This window comes from Typopeltis vanoorti, chromosome 3 (assembly GCF_054136105.1).
Source record: "Typopeltis vanoorti isolate ZY-2024b chromosome 3, IOZ_Tvanoo_1.0, whole genome shotgun sequence".
NCBI lineage: Eukaryota > Metazoa > Arthropoda > Arachnida > Uropygi > Thelyphonidae > Typopeltis > Typopeltis vanoorti.
This window is the reverse complement of record NC_143551.1, coordinates 131,577,678-131,592,543: the sequence shown is the minus strand read 5'-3', so window position 1 is coordinate 131,592,543 and position 14,866 is coordinate 131,577,678. Positions and strand designations below refer to the sequence as shown.

The 14,866-nt window shown below is 33.6% G+C and overlaps 1 protein-coding gene across 1 annotated transcript in view; it reads right to left on the bottom strand.

Annotated features, from left to right (window-relative positions):
* unc-13 (protein unc13 homolog) overlaps window positions 1–14,866 on the bottom strand; it is a 1,156,644-nt gene that overhangs the window by 146,158 nt on the left and 995,620 nt on the right. The window contains exon 31 of the mRNA XM_090416011.1: window positions 7,486–7,563. Coding sequence (XP_090272137.1) covers window positions 7,486–7,563 — 78 coding nt within the window. The remainder of the gene's footprint in view (window positions 1–7,485; window positions 7,564–14,866) is intronic.

The following is a 14,866-nucleotide window of genomic DNA, read 5'->3' as shown; positions in this document are numbered from 1 at the left end:
TGGAAGGTTGAAGTTCAAGGGTTACATTAAAAGAGGAGCTCGTATTGAAAAATTCTGTTAAATAACTTAGCAGGCATCCTGAGAGAATATGGAAAATGTAAAAAAAAGATTCTGGCTGAATGTAAAAGTACTTAAACAAAAGTCAAGTAAATATTTTGAAGATGACAAACTATTCTGGAAGAAAGAGTAGTGTGATAGGAATCAGAAATTATAAAGGTTGTCACTTTATACAAACTGAAGAATAAAGATATTTTAGATGCCTGGAGTAATATCTTTGAATATCTGTTAAATGAAACAAGCACTGACAAAACAGTGGTAGAAAATATTCAAGGCAAATGCAATCTGAAGTAAAAAAATGAATACTTCAAGATAGAAAAATCTGTAGAAACATGAAAGGTGGAAAGGCAAGTGGAGTATATGATATTTGACAAGAAATGCTCAAATATTATTCTTATTATTATTATTACTGCACAGGTAACTCCATGAAGTTCAAAGACTCGTCATAGGAGACCCAAATTATCCACAGTCTCCATTAACTATGCTTGAACTCACTGACCAACAAAGCACACTCTCAACTGACTCTGGGAAGTCATTCCATTCATTCACTATCCAAGTGAAAAACCTAATCCTCCTTGCTAATCACACTATTAACTAATTTCCAGAACTAACTTCATGTTGTGCCCTAAATAAATCAGGGCACACATGAATTTCATGGAGTACAATGTGGTACACAGATTCTAATGTTTTTATTCCAAATGCATAACTTTAGCCTTTTTCACATTAAACTGGCATCCATCATCTTTTGCCTAGATCAGCCTATTTAAATCATCCTGCAAGCTCTCTCCATTGTATTGATTAACTGTTATGCTACCCAATTTTGCATCATCAGCAAACAAGTGAATATTTTCATTCAAATCATTTCCTGTATCATTTATACTTAATATACAGGGTACTCAAAATTAAAGTATCCCTGTTTACAGCCTTGTGGAGCACCATCCATTCAAATGCTGTGAAACTTTGCAAGAATCCATTGTCGGTCATGTGGAAGCGATATCTGAGGGAAAAAGAAAAACCTTTTAAACTTTTTTGGTACATCATGCAGCAGGGGTGTTGCATGATGTACCAAAGTGACACAAACATAATTAATACATTTTTATTCACTTCCATTATGCATTAAAATATGCAGCCCTTCCCACAATGCCAACTGCATCCTTTGCAGTTGTGTCAATGGCAAAACACAGCTGGTAGAGGCTGATGTGCACATGCTGTGTTATGCTGTCTTTCAATGCCGGCAAGTTATCAGGATGATCCTGATAAACCCTGTCTTTGAGAAATCCCCAGAGCCAAAAGTCACAGAGGATCAGATCAGGCGAATGAGGAAGCCAAGCAATGAGACACACATGGCAGATCACTCTGGCTTCCATGAAACATTCTCGAATAACCTTCTGTATGGATAGACCGATGTATGGAGAAGCCCCATCCTGCATGAAAATGATTGAATTTATGCACAGGCACTGCTGTAGCTGTGACATAAAAAACTTGTTTATCATATTGCGATACCTCTTGGCAGTAACTGAGCAGGTCACAAGACCCAAATGGTGAATATCATCAAAGAAGAGTGGTCCAATGATAAACGAAGCTGTAAATCCACACCAGACAATAACTTCAAAGGAATTTGTTGGATTGCATGCAGGTTTTGTGTAGCTCATACCAAGCAATTATGGGTGTTCACAGCTCCTTTCAGGTGAAAGTGAGCTGTGAACACCCACAGCTCACTTTCACATTCATACTTAATATATTCCAATATTAAGTATGAATTAAACAGTAATGGTTCAAGCATAGAGTATTTTGACACATTGTTAGTCACCCGCTTTCTCCCAGAGTCTACTCCTTCATATACTAAATTTTGGTATATTTCTATTAGTTACCCTCATATCCATACCAGTTCCACATCCATTCTCATTTGTTCCAATTTGCACAAAATCATCTATGGCCATGCAGCATCATCCAACTCCACTAGAGCAGGAAATGCTAAACCTAATGTCAGCCGACTTTCAAAGTCCTGTGGGCGTAACTCCTGTGTCAGGGTTATCTTGAATAGGTAAAATACAGAATCTTCAGTAGAATTTTCCAGGCAGTTGTATAAGGCACATTCATGTGTCTTGATACAGCACGTGCACTGCAGGAACCAATGCTGTTATTCATGACCTGCTCCACAACAGCAGTAGCAACTTCATTCACTTGTTGTGAACTGATTGGTTTGCGACCTCTGCCAGGTCTAACTCCCAATGATTCCATTTCTTCAAAACAACTAATCATTCATTGCAGCACACATGGAGATATTAGAGCTTGTCTACACTTGTTTATGCGGCAAACTTCATGAGTGTAGCAACAGCATTGCACTTGTTTAGGTGGTACAGCTTCATGAGCAAAGCACGTTGGGGCAAGGTTAGGGAATCGCTGTGGACAGTTCTAACAGTCAGAATGAAAGGAAAAACTCTATGTCCATCTTTGTAAACCCTCTTGGCACCTACCGAGTTGCATGATATGCAAATTCCATGCATTGGTGTTTGCAATGTCCCCCCCCCCCCCCCGGCAGTGCATTTCGAAACTACTCTTCCCCACCCCCCTCAGATATTGCTTCTGCATAACGCACAGTGCATTCCTGCAAAGTTTTGTAGCATTTGGATCACTGGGCCTTAAACAGGGATATTTTAATTTTGATGACCCTGCATTTCTACTTAATATATTCCAATATTAAGTATGAATTAAACAGTAATGGTTCAAGCATAGAGTATTTTGACACATTGTTAGTCACCTGCTTTCTCCCAGAGTCTACTCCTTCATATACTAAATTGTGGTATATCTCTATTAGTTACAATCATATCCATACCAGTTCCACATCCATTCTCATTTGTTCCAATTTGCATAAGAGTTCTAGGTAGTGCCCTGTCAAATACTTTTGCAAAATCCAACAGTATCATCGTGTAGACCAGTGTTTCTCAAAGTGTGTACCCCCCGGGGGGGGTACGTGGCAATTTTTGGCTATACATCATGAACACATGGAATCATTATATTTCTCAACAAACAGTGTAATTAGAGACATCTGGGATAAAAACAGCACTAACTTATGAATGACATCTCCCCTCCAACAGAAACTGCTGTATAAACTCAAGCAAAAACCATATGTTGCACCGGCAACATATGGTTTTGCTTGCCACCACCAGGTCGTGAACGTGTTAAAACTAAGAAATATATGGTGAATGTGTTTCAGATATTATGGAATTCGGTTGAAGAGAATTAGCATTTCGACTCAACTGCTGAAATACTAATTTGTCTTTGGTTCGCGTGATCTTTTGTTAATACCGCACCAATCATATGCACTTCTTCATAGCTGCCTTATGTATCTCAAGTCTTGTAAATTACTGGTAATTTTTGCTTGAAATAATGGAAAAGGAGATGAAGCTATTTGGGTAGATGACTGACAATGCACACAAGGAAATTGTTCTCGATGCCTAAAGTAGCGATAGCGAGTAGGAGCTGCTTGGTAAGTCACACTATTTGCAGTTCTTTTTTTTCTGAAAACTTTAGTTTTCAAAAATACCCGCATATATCTCACGCCACGATTTTTTAGCTTTAATTTTGGGAAAAAAAGTGCAAGTTATATTCGAGTAGATAAAATTACGGTAATTTTTTTTAGCTTTCACATTCTTGAGTATGGATCACTGGTTAAAGATTGGATTTATAAACCACAAAAGAGAACAATATAGCAAATACAAGCAGCTGTAAGCAACAAGAAAACGTTGATATTACATCTGGATCAAACGAAATTGATAAGGGTGTGTCATCTGACATCTCTAGAGAACCAACTAGGAAGAAGATGAAAAATCTTTGTAAGAATGATAGGATTTCATGGACGGGAAATGAAGAGGAACCTATTCCAAATTTTGTCCTATTAAAAATAAATCATATTTTTTTTGTTTACATGAATATATAAATTCAAATAAAATAGACATTTACAATGAAATATACTTTATTTATTTATTATTTGATAAGGGGGTACTTGGTAATAATGAAAATATATGAAGGGGTATGCGGATATCTGAAGTTTGAGAAACACTGATATACACCATTTCCTCTATCAAAATCAGCTATTACTCTATTATAAAAAGTTAGTAAATTACTAAGGTAAACTCACTGTTCCAATACTTTTAATGTGACTCATAAAATAGTGATTAGTGTATAATTAGCTACTGCAATCTTGGAGCTTTCATTCCACTCTCATAGAGCTGAGAATTAAGTTAAACAGTCGTCAGAGACAATACCAATTCCTTTGCATATTCTCATAACATGGGAGATATCTCATCTAATCTGAGTCTTATTTGCATTACAATTCTGCAATATTCTAAGTAGTTCCAATTTATCAACCTTTATATTCACATCAGTTCCTGTCACATGTCTCAGCAAGCAATATTTTCACTCAGATGTAAACACTTGCAAAGTTGTTACTCGCTAACTATTATATGTCTGTTCTGTGGCCTCACGGTTATCAACACTAGATTATGGTTTTGCATATCATGATCCTTATTACCCGTGCTTTGTATAGTTCATGAGCTTGATAAACCCATTTTTCCTTATATTCATTCCACAATTTTTCTTATTTTGCAGCTCACTCAAACCAAACCGAATATTAAAGTTTGATTCTGCTTACCTTAGCACAATCCCTTAATCATTTGCCATTCATTGCTAACATCTTTCCTTTGCAGTTTATGATGCACAGTACTATGAACTGATTCTGAACTTTATCATTATCCACTTTGCAGTTCAACACATATCCTTCCTTAACTAAATATTTTATGTGCTTGGCACTCTCTCTCACCTCAAGTTTGCAAGATCACTCTTCATCTTTTGATTTGATCCAGATCTCCTCCACCACACGTTGAAAGTTTTTTTTTCACTTGGTTATACTATAAACTAAAGATGCCACGAAATTATATTCTTGGTTTCATCCTTCATTCATTTTTTTCAAGTGCAAGCAAACAAAATTTGCGTGTGAAGTCACTTTACAACTAGGCACTTGTATTATAGAGGCTAATGACTTCACATCAATTGCCTTAGTATCCCATAATGCAAAGCACATATCCTTACAGGCATGTATAATGCTATGCATTATGGGAACGGCCGCTACCCAGATCATAATAATAAATTTAGTCTAATCCTTTATCCAAGTGTTTGCGCCTGAAGTATCTTCAGGACTGAGGCAACTAGTGGTAAAGGTGGACTAAGTTCTCATCACTTGTCTTAGTATCTCCCATAATGCAAAGCACATCTCCTTGTGGACATGTATAATGCTATGCATTAAGGGAAGGACCACTACCCAGACTGGTTTCGACCTTTATTGAGGTCTCGTCAGTGGGAGCCAGACCAAGAGGTGGTGGTGATACTAAGGTGGAAGTAATGGAGAAGTCATATTTACCTATACGAGTTGCCAAAAGGTGTCTCACCTTATTATTAAATTACTCTGGATTTAGAGAAAGATGTTGGGAGTTTTTTCGCACTTGGTTAGACTATAATAAATTTAGTTTAATCCTTTATCCAAGTGTACACAAACAAAGTTTTCACCTAAAGTATCTGCAGGTGCAAACTTTGATTTACCTTAATAATAAGCTGAAACACCTTTTGGCAACTTGTATAGGTAAATATGACTTCTCCATTACTTCCATCTTAGTATCACCACCTCTGGGTCCCACTGACGAGACCTCAATAAAGGTTGAAACCGGTCTAGGTAGTGGCCCTTCCGTTAATGCATAGCATTTTACATGTCCACAAGGAGATGTGCTTTGCATTATGGGATACTAAGATAAGTGATAAGAGCTTAGTCCATCTTTACCATGAGTTGCCTCAGTTCTGAAGATACTTCAGGTACAAACTTTGTTTGCTTATACTTGAATAAAGGATTAAACTAAATTTATTATAGTCTAACCAAGTGGAAAAAACTTCCAACTATACAGATCGGTTTTGATGTTTATTGAGGTCTCTTGGATAAAGGATGAAACCAAGAATATATATCTTGGCATTTTTAATTTATAGTATAACCAAGTGAAAAAAACTTTTCACATCTATCTCTAATCCAGAGTTTTTTAGTAATAAGGTGTGACAACTTTTGACTACTTGTATATGGAAATATTAATTCTGCATTACTTCAACCTTGATATTACTTCTAGCTCCTACTAATGAAACCTCAATAAAGGTCAAAACCAGTCCGGGTAGTGGCCCTTTCCATAATGCATAGCATCATACATGTCTGTAAGGATATGTACTTTGCATTATGGGATACTAAGGAAATTGATGTGAAGTCATTAGCCTCTATATACAAGTAGTCCAGTTGTGAAGTGACTTCACATGCAAACTTTGTTTGCTTACACTTGGATAAAGAATGAAACCAAGAATATAATTTCTTGGCATCCTCCATCACATATATTAATTATCTTTGATAGTCAAATAAAGTCCATTTTATTTTCCTTATGTCCTAATCTCTTTTCTATCCATGTTACTATACTTAAAGTCTCCCATATATTAATTAATTATTTTTGATAGTAACAAAGTCCATTTTATTTTCCTTATGTCCTAATCTTCTTTCTATCCATGTTACTATAGTTAAAGTCTCCCATAATCAAGGTATATTGACTGGACTAGGTGTTAATAATGTTGTGGGAATGAATGACATATCATAATATATTTTTAAATAAGGAGTTAGCTATGCCTTTTTTTTTTTTATTTCGTATGATGATATAACGGCCTGTGAGCCCCTTTTATGGGAAGGTATGGCACCATCCCCTCCTAATTTTATTCAGGCTTGGGACCGGCATAGCTGATGAATCAAGCCTATGGCTGGGTCTTAAGCATGCCTGACTGTAATCCGTGTGTGTGTGTGTGTTCTGGGGGACGAAAAACTCTCCGCCTCCATATGAAACCAGCTAAAGATACCAGATGAATGTTCTTCACATCATGGATGGGAATTGAACCCAGGCCTTTCCGACTAAAGTGCTTCGTCTATACCAACTGAGCTACAGAGGTTCAGCTATGCTTTTGATCTTGTTGTTTAATGAAAGTCTTGCAGTCAAATGATTTCTATATACAAGTACCTGAAGTCATGAAGATATTTAATGAACAACATTTTGCTTGCTTATAACTAAGTGAAAACAAAAATATAATTTCTTGTTAAGTATAATGTGTTTCTCCAAAAATAATATTACAATATATGCTGTTGTAGCACACATAATTTTATCATTCTTTGACTTCATTTTTTCTACTTTAAATAATAATTTCATGTTCTTGGTCATACCAAATTTATGTCACCTTTCAAATTATTTTAGAGGTGACAAATTCACTTGAATATTATGAGAGCAAAACATACCTTAAATCTACCAATAATCTCACCTACTTTGTAATATTCTTTTGATCAAAATCAAATAAAATACGTACCTTTTCTCCTCCCATTGATTCAAACATCTTTTCCAGCTGTACACGAAGCTGCTGAATGTTATTCATAAGAATACAAGCCTGGAATCAGAAAAGAAGAGAGAGTATCTCCAGTTAATAATTAGATGTAGGCTTTCATATAATGAATTTAAATAAATTAATATATTTAAATTAACTGGATTATTTAAATCCAAACGTATATAGACGTATATACATTCCAAACATATATAGACGATTTCCAAACGTCTATATACGTTTGGAAATCCAGAGGTTTCCAAACATATATAAAATAGAATTTATATTGTAAGAAAATAAATGTAATAATTTTTCTGTAAAAATGCATAATTTACTGCCCATTGAGCTGTATGTAAAATGAAAAGAGGGGATTAACCAAGATTAGAATGATGACTAAGCAGAAACAAATGTTCGCAAGGTCTTGCAAACATAAAAATATGTGCCCACGAATGGAGGGAGCTGAAGTGATATCATCAAGCTGGCAGGTAATCCTGGAAACTCCATCGTAGTAACAAAGGATTAGTGATGATATAAAAGAGGACTGAGATGAACCTGCAATGTTCTCAATTTTTAGATTCCAAGTTTTGTCTTTTCCCAGAGAACGGAGTTCAAGGTGTGGAGGCGAGGCTGTTATTCGAAGAAAGCACATGTTTTGAATGTATGGACATGCTAGGAGAGTGCTACTACCCACAGTCACAGTGAAGACTTTTCAGCAGTTCCTTTCTAGTTACCAATGGAAGAATCGCAGCAACCTTGTCTGGCAATTCCCAGAGCAAGAACTGCTACATCGTCCAAGCAACGATCGTAACCTATGATGAAGACAGGCTGAGGTATTGTGCAATTGACTGAAATGTGTATGTAAAGGACTATTGTAAGTAGGTACAAATTTTGTTAATGCTTTGTAAAGGTGAAACTGGAATTATTATATGTAATGAGCTTGCTTACAGATATTTGTTAGAAAGTAATGAGTTTTGATTACAAAGGGGTAATCGATTGTAAATTTGTACATATAATTGAAGAAATTAAGCTAAGGTGTAACTTAGGGAATAACTACTTCTTTAATTTAGATTAGTTAACATTGTGAAGGGGTTTAGTAAGTTGTATATAATATAGTCAGTTGTGTTGCCCCTATTGTATTTTGATAGGCTGAGAGAGAGTCATCATTTCCTCTTTGATGTGTGCATTGTACATTCTGTCTAGGTTTAAATAAAATGTTCTATCTGTTTAACTGCCTTGCCTGATCAATTGCCAATGCACTATCTCTAAATAAAATTAGCGAACATGCGTGCACATTAGATTGAGAATCACCACAACTTGCTATAGAAAAATATGTGTGTTAACTAAAATCTTGCTTGTATTTCTTACCTTAATTCTCAAACTGCATTAGTTCAATGAGAATGGCACAGTCATTAAAAAAATAAATTTTTCTGATTGATTAGTGCAAGAATTGGTAACCTGCATATCATGGATAGGTTGATAACTTAGTTTGTTTGCTAGCAGTAGGAACAGGAAATAAGATTAAGTGGGATGAACAGTGAGAAATATGTTAAGCAGATTAAAGCTAATTTAAGAGTAAAGCATCATATAGTTAGTTAGGACATAAGATGCTGCTAGAGCAGCACATATATAGTTAACAAAGGTGCAGTTGAACTTAGGATACAATAATAAATTAATTGAATATTACAAGGCGCACAGACGATGACCATACAAAATTTAACAGTAGTCATTTCGGGTAATTTTTTTCTTTCTTATGTTGGTACAGGCCATGTAGTTTTTTCAATACAATTAGCGGATAGTAATGAAGTTCCTAGAAAGAAAAAAAGAAAAAAGAAGCTAGAAACCAATACACACAACACAACATGAAACCAACATAATGATATTTCATGTTTCCTATAAGCAGAATGTTGCTATTACACAAGGTGGTGAAAATCACATACCACTTAAAAAAAAAAAAAATATATATATATATATATATATATATATGTATATACTACAGTATAATTCAAATCCATAAACTGTTGGCTGGAGAGCTGAAAAACTATCCACTCAGTCAATGAAAAGATAAAAAGAAACTGTTCATCATGCTATGATCACTTATTTCACTGTAATTACTTCATGATACACAAGTTTTGAACTTTGACCCTGCTTCTGCTTAATTTTTTTGACTTGTAGAGCAGGCTGTTAGGATGACTACTCAAAATATCCTAAATTACTACTTATAGAGAACTATCAAAGTCTACTTATGTTTCTAGATATTTGATTTACTTCTGTCGTCAGAACTGAAAGCAAAAGATATTCCAGTGCCTCTTTCACAGTCAGTCCTTTTTACCCAGTTGGCAGTTTCTTACAAGGGTTGACTGTGAGTAAGTCAATTATTTTTCTGTCAATATTTCTCCAAGACTTGTAAAAGCAAGCACCATTCAAAGAAGTATAATGTCTTATTCAGTATATAGAACTACTATAGCTGTTTCAAAAGTACCTGTCAAAATGAACATACATTTGACCCTTGAAACAATGCAGGGGTTAGAGGGGCCAACCCTCCCCCCAAAAAAAACTTAACTAATGGCCTATTGACCAGAAGCCTTACAAACAATCAATTAACACATATTTTATATGGTATGTATGTATGTATGTATGTATGTATGTGTATATATATACACTATATTCTCACAATAAAGTAAGCTAGAGAAACGAAAATGTTATTAAATAAAATCACAAGGAAGTGAAAATACATTTATAGTACCACACTGTATTTATCGATACCCTAAGTTTACGTCATCTGTTTACAAGATGAATAATATGTCTGTCAGTACCTACATCAATATTGTCTTATATGATACAAAACACTGTAGATGTTATATGTATTACTAACACTAGACATCAAAAATTAAAAGCTAACATGAAAAAGAAATGACTTGTATTCATATTTATTTACAGTACAATTCATACACTGATAACGAAGCAGCAGAAATATGATTGCTTTATGGTAGCCTACTGCAATGGATACGATTGGTTCGCTTATGCACTAATGAATGAATCATTATAAAATTTTTATTTTATGCTAATTAATTAATTTAACTAATTAATTACAGTTAATTTTATGCAGTTATGATTTAATACTGCATCTTTAGTTTGTTTACATTTCTCTCGATTGCAAATGTACGGTGTGTAAGTGTTTGTGTGTGTAAGTTTTGATAAATTTTAACTTTTTATAATAGATTTCTGTACACTTTATGGTAGTAAATAACAAAATGGACTAGTCTACATATATTTTATGCATTTTCTTAATTTTTTCAATTGTCACAAATCTCCAAAAAATTTCCAATATATTTATTTAAAAAAAAAAAAAAAACTGCATATAAGTGGAACTGCGCAGTTCAAACCTGCATTCTTCAAGGGTCAATTGTATGGGTGTGCGTGTGTAATTATAACCATCTGGAAACAGCATAACCCACTTGATATGCAAATAAACCGACAAATAAAGATAGACACACTATTATTGGCAAATGATCAAATTCTATTAGCTACATTAGAAGATGATCTACAGAACAATATAAAATGAAAATATCAAATATAAAGACAAATTTATGGCTTTCAAACAAGAAAATCCAATAACTAAAAAAACACACCAGAATCAGATTATATAAAGATCATATAAACACAAACACATTATCAAAACTGGGAGTTTTGATAATGTGTTTGTGTTTTAATGAATACAGACATTGTTTAGTAAATAAAATCGTTTCCAAATTCCCGTTCATAAATTGAATTTGTGTTTTGTGAATTCTCCTTTATGCATTTATTTTTGATAATAATAATACATGTAAGTGTTTATTATACAATTTCAAAATATTTATGAGAAAAAGTATATACCACCATTCATCATCTATCCTTTCATAAAGAATTTTAATAACCAGCTCGCCTGACTTAAAAACATTAACAACCGGCTCGCTAAATTTGAAAAATTTTAACAACCGGCTCTCACAAACCGGTCCCAACACACCACTGTCCACACCTAACAATTCCCAATTGCCTTTATCACCATTAACCTTATCTATCCATTCAGACTCAGCTTCAGTTCAGTGACAATTCATCTAGGGAAGTATTCACTGCAGAAAAAATTCGATGAAAACATTATTCGCTAGAAAACTGAAATGATACTGCATTGATAACAATATATGAAAAGTAAATGCAGTAAAAGATAAATTTCACAAAATAGTTTTTTTATGTATTTATGTATTATTTCTTTAGATTTTCATAATATTTTATTCTTATATGATGAAAGTAATATATTTATTGATCGATGAGGTTCCTAATTTCTATTTCATTGTAATTTTTATTCATTTCAACCTGGTCCGGAAATCTCGCTCAAATTCAATGACCAAACATGGAAATCGGTCAAGCCACTTCAGGCATCCAATAAGCAGTGCTGTGGTCTCACATCAAATGACGAAATTCATCTCTTATCTACAAACAATTACAAACATCCATGCCCATTGTGAGTTTCCAATCAACAGCTCATTGGTGGGAGAGGGTAGTACGCTATCTAGTTGGGTGTTAATGACATGATATTTCTGATTACAGTTTATTTTTGAATGTTTCACAAAAGTAATTAATTAATTACCTATTTCACTTTGGGAGCATGCATCTATCTATTTATCTATATCTATATATATATATATATATTTTTTTTTTTTTTTTCAGTAAAGAAGACTAAATAGGAAATTTAAAATTTCTTAGCATTATTATTTCTTAGTATTTTATAAAAAATACTAGTATTGGAGGAAAAGGTAAAATTTAGTATTGCACCTGCAGATAACAATTTAGCTTATGCTGATTTACATAATTTTATTATAATTTTCTTCAATATAATTACTGAAAAGTGCACCTGTGATCTAAAACTAGCTCTGTAAACGATAACAGCATACAACATATCTTTCCATGAAAGTGGAAAAGTGAAGTAATACAAATTAAGTGGATATTAAATCCAACATCATTTCAAAGCCGATCACTTATAATTTGTATAATTTTGCATCACCAACATGAAGCCTTTCGGCACTTTATTTTTAGTAAAGTGAAGTATTTTTCAAAATACACATGTATTCAATAACTGACACGTCACCTTCTGAATTAGTTCAGATAAAAAAATATATTACACATGGATGGGTGTCTAAATGCTCAGAACAGAAAAACAGTGAAGGGTTAGAAGAATAAATATTCTTAAATATTGTGCCCTTTCTCCTTAACTTAAAATATTCTTAAATATTTTATTCTCTCTAATAATTATTCTAACTGTTAATAGTTCGAATAGTTAACAGGAATATGCAAATAGTTAACTATAAATATTAGTTGGATATAACTATTATCCTGAAATATTCTTAAATATGGTGCTCTTTCTTCCTAACCATCCTATCCGAGTTTTGTAACATTAATATTCTATCTACAGACCTTGTAATAAGAAAGAATATTAATAATTTTATACGGAATAAAAAATTTCAAAAAGCTAAATATAATTGAAATATTAAATCTTCTTCCTCTATGCTATCCCACTTCCAATGCAGGGTTCGTGTGTTACATTTTGATGCGACTTTGTGTTATTACAACCCCAACCGGCCTGTCGCCGAGCCTGCCACTGGGGGGGGGGTATTTTTTTGACTGTAGCAGTGTGTGTTCACGGGGCCAGTTTGCCTGCTTACAGGATGAAAAACCCCAGATAAACTGGGGAGGGGGGACCCTGCTGTCCACCCCCAAGACCGGCTAACTTGGCTATGGCTGAGAAAGATTCTTAAGCTCCTCACATCACAGATGGGAATCGAACTTAGGACACTTAGAATGTGCCCAACGTGCATACAATGGAAACCTGTCAGACTTCATCCATGCTACACCAAGTGCAGTTGACTGGATAATCAACCTAGATATAAGTTGTAGCCTATTCATGAGTGTCTCTTTTATGACTGTATTATGTCTTATTATTGTGCATATGTCTATTATTATGTTCATATATATTAAGGATTAATCTGATGTAACTTTTCACATGAGAGCCATATGCTAAATAAATAAATAAAATCTGTAGACTGGTCTCTACTCTTCTTTCTTCTTACCCCCCCCCCCCCATGCTATTAAAGCAATTCGAGGGTGAGGGGTTGACTCTTTCCTCTCAAACTGTAGTTTCCACTATCTACTAAAAAAGACAAGCCTAGTTGCCTTAAGGTGGCAGCCCCACCACTAGGATACCTATCATCATGCTAGTAACTTGACATAGGGAAACACATTACTTTCAAGTCTCAATAAAATCCAAACTGGACAGAAAACATGGGAAAAGACCACAAACTGGAAGGGGTTAAGAAACTTTGGAAAAAGAAAAACGTGGTGAAATATGCTACATGGGTGATTTTAAATTATGAAAATATAGAAATTGCAGTTCTTACAGAAACAAAAAAGAAACTTAAAGGAATAAAATAAACAACAACTAATTATCATATCATATATAGTGGAATTGAGAAACAAATAAGTGCAAAAGCTGTATAATGATTTGGATCAATAAATCAATTAAAGCAAACATAACTCATTATACATACTGGAATGAAAGAATATTAAAAATGTGATTAAAATTAAATAAAGAAAATTTAACAGTTGTTGAAGTGTATGCCACTAAAGAAGGAAATGAAGAAGAAAATGATTACTTTTACAGAGAGTTACAAGGAATATATGAAAAATAAAAAAAAAACAGACCATACAATTATAGCCAGAGATCTTAATACCAGAACAGGAATGAAAAAAAAACAAAAAACAAATAATAATATAGAAAAATTTGGAGAACCAACAGTAAACAAAAATGGAAAGTGACTGATTTATTATATAATATATAATGAATCAATCACTTTCATTTTTACAAACATAAAAATATACATAAATATGCACGGTGTGCAAGAGGACAAAAATCAATAATATACTACTTTATAGCAAATGAAAAAGCAGCAAATCCCATCCTAGATGTTAAAGTCAGAGGAGGACTAGAAATCAACACAGATCACTATTTAGTACAGGCACAACTAAGGTTTCCACCAAACTGGTTACAAAAAACACAAAAAAAAAATAATAAATAAATAAATAAACAAAATCAAATTACAAAGTAAGACTACTAAATGATTCAAGTATAAGAAATTTATGCCAACAGAGGATTAATAACCACTTAGAAAAAAATACAAGAAAATGAAGACATCGAGAAAGAATGGAATGATATAAAAGAAATTATATCAGCAGCATATGAAACTTTAGGAACACAAAAAATATCATAAAAATAAAAAATTACACATATGGGACCATGAAATAAAAACAGTAATTGATTACTTAAATTAAGGGGATATTA